Source organism: Montipora capricornis, chromosome 13, assembly GCF_036669925.1.
Source record: "Montipora capricornis isolate CH-2021 chromosome 13, ASM3666992v2, whole genome shotgun sequence".
Lineage (NCBI taxonomy): Eukaryota > Metazoa > Cnidaria > Anthozoa > Scleractinia > Acroporidae > Montipora > Montipora capricornis.
Window position 1 is genome coordinate 22,205,193 of NC_090895.1, and position 9,327 is coordinate 22,214,519.

Genomic DNA, 9,327 nt, shown 5'->3' on the forward strand with positions numbered 1-9,327 from the left:
ATGGCATCTAAGATGTGAATTACAATGAAGTATTGAAGAAAAGGATAAATACAAGAAAAAACGCGCTAAAGAATAAAGGCAGGCAGAGTGCGAACACTTGCCTGAAGTACAACCAAACTTCACAATATATGTGACAATTATGTAAGCTTATTTCTATACATAAAAAAGCATACAAGGATGAAAAAGAAAATAAATTTACAAAATTAGCGTAAAGAAAAGACTGTCCATGAAAACTGAAAAAACACTGTCAGAAAACGAACATCAATGCGAATATAGTTAACAATAGCCTGGAAAAAGTACATAGAAAAGTATCTATCTAGACGAAGTGTATAATATAGATAACCGTAGTCAACAAATTTAAGTGCAAGGGCAGTACATAAGTGAAAAATTTCGCACAACAGGAAACTAGGAAAAAACCTACGGAAAATACAGCGGCGATACGTTGCCCGATACGAAAACCCGGGGTAAAAACCCAGTGGGAAAAAACCCGGGAACGTATTCCTCGATCGAATGCAACGCATTTCAGCTCCGAAGATTAGAGCTTTAAGTTTTTTAGTAAATATAAAGTTAGGATACAGTTCTTGGTGGCTGTCCAGAAGGCGAGATAGTGAAAACTAGAAATTCTACTTTTTATACCAAATAATTAGCATATAATATATGCAGTTACATAATCATGAAGAAAAGGTAAAATACGAAACAATTGTTCAAAATATCTGAGGCCTTATTCCAGAAACAATGTGAATACCTTGAATTATAGTAATGCTACGAACCCTAACGAACACGCTTTCCAACTACTCTTTGTTCCGTTGGAAAGCATTATTCCCTGGCCCTAGTATAACTAAGCTTAGTAGAGCACAGTAGGTAAATATTGGTTCTCTTGAAAAACCGTACTGCCCTAAAAATATAAACTGAGGAGTTGGGATCGATTCTAGCGGAAGCAAAATAGCGACAAAGAAGAGCGTGGGGACAGGTAATGCTCCCAAGCTTGGAAATAAAGACTTTGTTGCCTTCCCTGTATTGATCGGTTTTGCTAGACGTGGACGAGAATTTCTAAATACTCAGTATGTATTGTGAAGTCTACGGCCAGTAAATCCAATAACTCGCTTATCCTAAAGAGGCCATGAAAACCTAACACAAATAATAAGACTGAACGTAAATCCTTAAGATTGCTATCTACGCGTGCAAATACAAGGCAAATGCGATAAATCATGTTAGGAGTAACGGGCTCCCTTTTGTTGATGGGTCTACTAAATAAACGCTTGCTGGCTTCAATAATATTGCGAGAAAGAGTGGTATCAACTGGGTTACCTAGGGGACCGTGGGGAATGATATCGTGCACCCACTTCAAAGCAGAAAAAAAAAGGCCAAGGAGAGAACAGCGTATGAATTTTTGGCATCGTGGAGTACGAGAGATATTCTGATATCAAAAGACTGTCGCATGGGAGAGTAACAATAATACCCTTAGACCTCCAATACTTAAGAAGACCTTTATAATGAGGGACGTATTTTTTAACAGAGGAGTTAGCTATTGAAGATAACAATTGCTGTACCATACGTTGTCTACGGGAACCACACATATCACCCCAGCCTTCTGAAAATCCTGCAAAGGATAACGAAAAAGAAAAACCAATAACAGTAAAGCTGTTGAGAAAATAAAAAAAAATAGGCATGCGAGAGAAAATACTCTCGAATATGCACTTCCTAGCAAAAAGTAACGAAAAAGAAAAAAGAAAATATCCAAGATATGGACCACGCAGCCGAGACAAAAAGGAATATCTGGCCTCAAACGAGGACAAATCGCCACCCGGCATATAGAACCCTGCCAACCGGCGAAGGAGCACTTGACCTCTCCTTCAACTGGGTAGATGACACTGCCACCCGGCAAGGAGTAATAGAACTCTCCTCAAAACAGGGTAAATAACACTGCCACCCGGCAAAAAATAACTGGAACAATAGACCATTTTGATATATTAAAATTCAGTCCGAAACAAAAGGCATCATCTCGAGGCTCTGGGGATAAATATAAGGATTTCTGTGAGTTTATTCCCCAGAGCCTCGAGATGATGCCTTTTGTTTCGGACTGAATTTTAATATATCGAAAGTAGGCCATTATCCGGTAAAAGTCCAGGTGTCTCCTCATTATCGATGATATCTACGTCATTGCTCTGACTTGCTTTGCTGGCTCCCGGAGGAGGCGAGAGAGGTGCTTTTGGCTTGCGTTCCAAAGGCGGTCCCAAATAGTCACTAAATAGACGAAAAAGAAAACAATTCCTCTGCAACAACCGCCGAGTAGCTTCGCACGTGATGACTACCTTGACGCTAAATACTCTTATATACCTATCTGGGGTCTCCAGAAACGACACGCGCTAACACATTGTTAGCGCCACGACTGGAATACTCACGCTAAACTTCCGAAGGAAAATACATTTTCCGTCTTCCACACTGCGTTCGTACGAAGGAAAATAATTTTCCTTCTCCAGTATGCTGACGCATAAAACACACTACAACAAGATAAAGGCAGGCAGAGTGCAAACACTTGCCTGTGAAATACAAAGAAAGGGCAAGGACAATACCACGAAAAAGCATCCTGTCATCGTCAGTAGCGCGAAAACGAGAAGCGCCAAGCGACGAGTTTCTATCCCTGTCCTGCTTCCTTGACACATTCTGTTTCTTCTTCTTCAAGGCTCTTTCCTGTGCTTTACGAATTCGTTTCTCGTCTTCGGAGTCACTGGCAAGCTCCTCTGTCTGGTACTCTTTAACGGCGAGCCAACCTGCTTCGCTTTTGTCGGCGAGTTTGATAATCTTCTGCTGGCGTTTAAGATTCTTACTTAGCTCAGCGACCTTCTCCTCTGCTTTTTCTGTTTGCTTGGCGGCTAAAAGGTCACTTACTTCGTCAAGGGTTCAGCAAAGTTCGGAGTTAAAGATAAAATTGATCCTTGTTTCCCGCGAACTTCAACTTCTCTGCTTCGGCTACTCTGCTTAACTTTTGAGTCTCAGTCGCCGTACGGGACACGAGGCCGGACGAAAGACTTTCGACTTTCTCGTCTAGATAGTTCTTGAAACGTTCAAATACGTCTACGACAGTATCAGTATGAGATGTGTTGTCTCCGTCCTCGGTTGATGTCCTATGCTCTGGAGAGAACGGCATAACGAAAAGAAAACAATTCCTCTGCAACAACCGCCGAGTAGCTTCGCACGTGATGACTACCTTGACGCTAAATACTCTTATATACCTATCTGGGGTCTCCAGAGACCCCACGCGCTAACACCAATGTGTTAACGCCACGACTGGAATGCTCACGCTAAACTTCCGAAGGAAAATACATTTTCGGTAGACAAACAGTTCGCTTTTTTTTTACGGATGCGTGTTTTTAAGTGGATTCTTATTTTCAAAGGGGTAGAAACCTCAAAAGCACGGGTGAATTATATAAACTCAAGCTTAACATTTGCTTTTGGCCAGGAATGAAACTCAAATTCTTCTCTCGTTTAGATATAAATAGCAATCATCTGCACTCGTTTTGGACGTAAAGAAGTAGTTGACTTATTTGTTTGTTTGTTTGTTTGTTTACTTTGCTTGCGAGCGAACGAGTGTTTTGACTCCGCTTGCTGATTTTTTTTCGAGGTGGATCAACAATTTGAAGAAATATTTTGCCTAACCTTAAACCTAACCGTAAACAAGCAATTGCAATTGGTCCTCGTAAAATTAAGGATTAATATCACTCGTGCTTTCAGAAGGTGAAAGCTCCTTGCATCTTTCACTTTTATTTACCTACCTACAGAATTACACGTAGCATAATATGAAAACATCACAATGTGCTCCGCAACATAATTGGAAAATACCTCAACTGCCATCCATATTATGTTAGGTGTGGGCAGATGTAGCGAAAACTATTACTAGTAGCAAATTTAGCGAATTTGATCAAGATTATTGTACGTCTTCGACACCAATAGGACTTGATTTGATGAGACATTTATACGTGAATTATTCGTAGTAGCAGTCCTCAGTCTGTCAGTATCGACCATGGATGATAATGCTCCCTAGCTGGATGCCGCGGTAGTTCCATGGCTGGAACAGCTTCAGCTGTGACTGGTGAGGCCAATTCGGGAGCGACAAACTTTGCCAAAGTGGATGCAGGTATGAGTGGTTGCCGGTTGTTTCCAGGTGTGCGCCCCTTCCGTCTGGCTCTCTTGTCCTCTGCCAGGTGCTACGGTCAGCTGCTGTGCACTCCCAGCTCTCGGTGTTGAAGTCCAGAGCTCTCATGTCGCGCTTGCAGACATCTTTATAGCGCAGCTTGGGTCGGCCAAAAGGTCTCAGTGTACCAGAGACTAGCTCGCCGTACAGGATGTCCTTTGGAATCCGGCCGTCTTCCATAAGGCACAGCCAGCACAGCCTGCACAGCCTGCATTGACTCAGCAGCGTAAACATCGCGGGGAAGCCAAGCGCGTGCGAGGACCTCAACGTTTGGCACTTCGTCGCTTCACTTGATGTTGAGGATGCGGCGGAGGCAGCGTGTGTGGAAACTGTTTAGTCTCTGCTCCTGCATTGTGTAGTCCAAGCCTCGCTGCAGTACAGCGGAGTGCTGATGATACAGGCATTGTATACTGCCATCTTGGTCGTGATTGTGAGCTTGGGGTTCTCCCAGACATGTGTGGTGTGCCGATCAAGTGTTGTTGCGGCCTTCCCGATGCGTTGGTTGATCTCATCAGCATCGAATGATAGGTTGTCACTGATTGCGGACCCAAGGTAGGTGAACTGGTGTACAAAACCGAGTTCGTAGTTGTCGATGGTGGTGACAGGTGGCGTTTCCACGCCCTGGGTTAGCACGTTGGTCTTTTTGAGGCTAATCGTTTGCCCGAAGACTTTGCAGGCTTTAGAGAACCTGTTAACGAGTTCCTGAAGCTCTTGCTCAGTACGTGAAGTGACGGCACCGTCATCAGCGAACACCAGGTCTCTGATGGTGATCTTACGTACTTTGGTCCTTGCTCTCAGTCTCGCAAGGTTGAACAGCCTCCCGTCAGATCTCGTGTGCAGGTACAGTCGTGAAATAAACTTGGCTGGCCGACGCCGCGACACCACGGTGCGTGACAGAAAATTAATTTCGAATAGTTGATCTCTCTTGACCGCGTTTTCGGCAAAATACCCTTCCTTCCTTCCTTCCTTAGAAAAAGGAAGGAGTTATATCTAATACCGAACAGTTCAAAATGACTCTCATCTTTTCACAAAACTTTGTAGTATTAGTAATGAACCACCCCTTTAAATAATCACGTAGGATGAATAAAAGTATAAAACAAAACAGCTTTTCAGTTATAGACTTAAAATCGATTGAAAACCCGAGAGGACTGAAACAGATTTCAAGCAGATAAACTCCACGCGCAAAATTTGATTTCGGATTGAGGTAGACTCTTTTCAAAAGTATCAGTTAACTAGTGTCCGGGTCGGCACGGTCCCAACGGTGGCCATGTCACTTTAAAACATAGCATGAAATTGTTGAGACAAAAGCATGAGGTTAGTTGTTTAATTTGATCTATGCCGTTCTCCAGCCCTTTATTAAATACCTATACACGTTTTTACCAGGACTATTGATCACTAGTATAAACTAAAACAGTGGATAGCATTGAAAGCGCGCGCTGATTGGCTACTCAAACTCCGGATATCCTTTGCTATTCACCTCCGAGCAATTCGCGCGGAATTTGCGTCCGAAATTGTTGTAATATTTGCAGGAATAAATGAGTTTAAATCATCTTTTTGTGCTGTATTATTTCACTGTTTTTTATTTATTTATTTATTTATTTAATTATCACTTACACTATATACAGTACTAATACTTTACTTACATGCATACACTACTTACAATACATAAAATACAATGCAATCACACTGATTAGCATATTTACAGTGCAATTTTTTATTATAGAAAAATTACACGTATACATACAAGTAACAAAACTGTTACCTTTCTTTTAAATACTCTTTGTTTTTTTGTTTTATAAATTACTACTTTTTTGAAAAAAAAAAAAGATATATAAGTGGATAGAACCAAATAATAGATATGAAATTAAACGTAAATTAACCTAAACATCAACAGCATATAAAATTACAGTAAAAACGCCCACGTGCGATAAAATTTCGGAAGTTCTTTTTTTGCAGTCGCGATCTCTTTTAGGATTTCAAGTTTTCCCGTGATGAACAGTAGGAAATTTTGGAAATCTAAGACATCTCCGCTAAGGCTTGTGCAGAAAATGCGATATTTGGCTATCAGTAGACTATAATTTAGGACTTGCCAATGCTTTGTCCTATCATGCCAGCCATATAGTATGTGACTTGTGGATAACGTTATTGTTTCATTTGTTTTTTGGTACCACCAGTCTTGAAACAGGATCCAAAAACCGATTGTTAGTGTGCAGTTTATTAGCAGGTGATGCAGCGTTTGTTCTTCCGTATTGCATAAGTTGCATAAGGGGCTTTCTGAAATACGGTCTCGGTAGAGTGTAGCGCGGGTTGGAAGCACGTTATGAATCACTTTATATTGAAACATTATTATTTTAACTTCATTTGTGACTTTAAATGGCATAAGATAAACGTTCTGGATGGTACTTTCTGTAAAACCGTGGCGTCGAATTTTCGTTTCGGCAGTGGGAGGAACGAAGACGGTGTTTAAAAGAGAGGAATAAATAGAACTGGTTTTTAGACTGTTTACAGTGGTGTTGTGTGTGTCGTTTGGAATAGGGTTTCTAAGATTAGCTTTCCATTTTTTGGGATTGCGTTTCACTGTTTTAGTATACACTAAAACAAGTATTCACCTCAGTTTCTGTGGCTAGTGGTGAATAGTCGTTAATTATTGTTGTTTTGGGTGAAAAAAAAAAATGCTATAAATTGGCGCCTGTAATTGTGATTATACCTTTCATTTTGTGGTATGCAATATTACAAATCTTTCAAAAAATCGGCTCGATTACAAATAATTAGTTCAAATCCTAACAAGCCCTCAATGGTTTAAAGAACGATGACTTTCTTACAAGGGCTACGTCGTGGGCGATTCATTGCTACCAATTGTCAATTTCTCCTCCCGGCACAGTAAAATTAACAGCAATTTTTTGCATTAACATAAATGGTTATGATTTTAGTTGGTCAAGGTCTTCGCCAATATTCAAAGCTACACTGGTGCAAAACTAATAGATGTCAGGTGAGGAATCTTTGAGATCATTTTACGAAAACTTTCAATATCATACGCAAATTGCGAATGTTTTATTTTCCATACAAAGTTCTAAAAAGTGAGCTGAACTTTGGAGGCTTTTTTCTTCCAAGTCTCTAGTGGTAAAACACTTCAGTAGATCACAGTCGTGCAAAAACGTACAGAAACCCCTTGTAAAAGATGGATAGTTTTTCTTCCTTTATCACAAAATTATTTTTGTACCTGCATTGCTGTTACGAGTTTTTGTATTCTACACTGTGTTGTTAAAAACGGCGTTGTACTCAAAATGTGCCCCTCTCGTTTGTAAAAGCCATTGGACTGGTTGATGTGAAGTATCAATGTATTTACTGATGATGATGAGTTCTAACAACGTGATGATGATAACGATGTCAAGTTCTGACCTGGACGGCTGGATAATATTTAACAATTATTTGCCGATGGCGAGGTGAATAACTGTTTTAGTATAGTTACGTAGGTGATTATTTGAAACATATGAATTTTCTTTAAAAGAATCAATTTCTTCGTCTCTCACCTTGACAAAACGGCTTGCGGCCATTTAGAAAATTAAAAAAGACTTAATAGATGATTATCGTACAATAATCAGTTCAAGTACACCCAATCAGCGCAGATAATTTTTAATATCACCTTTGTAATTATACTAATAGCACATAGTTAGAAAAAACGTGAATGTTATATCGATGGCGCAATCATCACCACCGGGCTGGTAAAATTCGACTTCATTTTAAAATAGCATGATTATACGAATGTCTAATATTTACGGTTGTAGATGTGGAAGCCTGATCTTTGAGTTGGTCTTGAGGTTCAACATTGAGGTTGCAGAAGACCATATAATTTCCACAATTCGAAATGCTATTGTGGATGGAAGGCTTGGAGAATTAAATGTCAATGCATCGTCGATCCTTGGAGTTCCACCAGTCATAAAAACTCCAGCCACGTCGCCCACAGACAAAACTACTCCAAAAGCAGATGGTATGATTTTTTAAAAGCTTCAATTTCGGTTTAGTTATGTTTTTCCAAAGGGTCTTGATAGCACAAGCGTTACTAATATTTTTAAAAATACAACCACATTTTTTAGTTTAATTAAGGAACATGTTTCGATGTTTCAAACATCATCATCTTCATTATCAGCGCTAGCCATAGTGAGTGTCACATTAGCATTTTTGCAAGATAATCCATATAATTATATAAATAACTATCAATGCATTGATTCTTTGTAGATTAAATGTTCGTTACAACCATATAAATTCAAACTAACCAATAATTTATAGAAAACACAACTTACATAACGGTAAAAGTTTAAAAGTGTAACGTTAAACTAACATGATCAACTTTTTTGTTGAGTTCGGGTTTCAACCCCTCAATATGGAAGCTCTCCTCGATTTTAAGTTGATAGAAAGAGATAGTATAATATCAATAATTTTGAAGGAAGAGACATCAAAATTATCCTGACAATTTTTGGAAGAACTAAGATGCTTGAAAATACGAGAATTTTTATCCCAAAAAGATGCTCATTTACACGTGTGTAAAAATGCCTATTGGTTTCACCAACGTAGCGAGCACCACAACATGCACAAGTAAAGTTGTACACAACATGTGATTTGAGAGAATCCGGAGTAAAATCCTTTATGTACAAATTTACTTGTGAGGGCTGTGGTTCTCGCTACGTTGGTGAAACCAACAGGCATTTTTACAATCCTGTAAATGAGCATCTTTTTTGGGATAAAAATTCTCATATTTTCAAGCATCTTGTCTCTTTCTTCAAAATTATTGATAATACTATCTCTTTCTATCAACTTAAAATCAAGGAGGGCTTCCACATTGAGCGAACAAACTCGAACTCAACAAACAAGTTGATCATGTTAGTTTAGCGTTACACTTTTAAACTTTTACCGTTATGTCATGTGTGTTTTCTATAAAATTTATGGTTAGTTTGAATTTATCTGCTTTCAAAGAACATTTAATCTATAAAGAATCATTGCATTGATAGTTATATATATAATTATATGGATTATCTCAGTTGCAAAACTGCTGATGTGACACTCACTATGCCTAGAGCTGATGATGATGATGTTTGAAACGTCGAAACATGTACCTTAAACTCAAAAGTGTGGTTGTA

General features: G+C 39.3%; 1 protein-coding gene and 1 pseudogene across 5 annotated transcripts in view; one reads left to right on the plus strand and one right to left on the minus strand.

Moving 5' to 3' along the window:
- LOC138030095 (proto-oncogene tyrosine-protein kinase receptor Ret-like) overlaps positions 1-9,327 on the plus strand; it is a 55,082-nt gene that overhangs the window by 20,314 nt on the left and 25,441 nt on the right. For all 5 annotated transcript variants that reach the window (XM_068877955.1, XM_068877958.1, XM_068877956.1 and 2 more), the window contains 2 exons: positions 7,123-7,181; positions 7,978-8,180. In XM_068877955.1, the coding sequence (XP_068734056.1) occupies positions 7,123-7,181; positions 7,978-8,180 (262 nt within the window). The remainder of the gene's footprint in view (positions 1-7,122; positions 7,182-7,977; positions 8,181-9,327) is intronic.
- LOC138030123 (uncharacterized) lies at positions 2,261-3,151 on the minus strand (annotated as a pseudogene).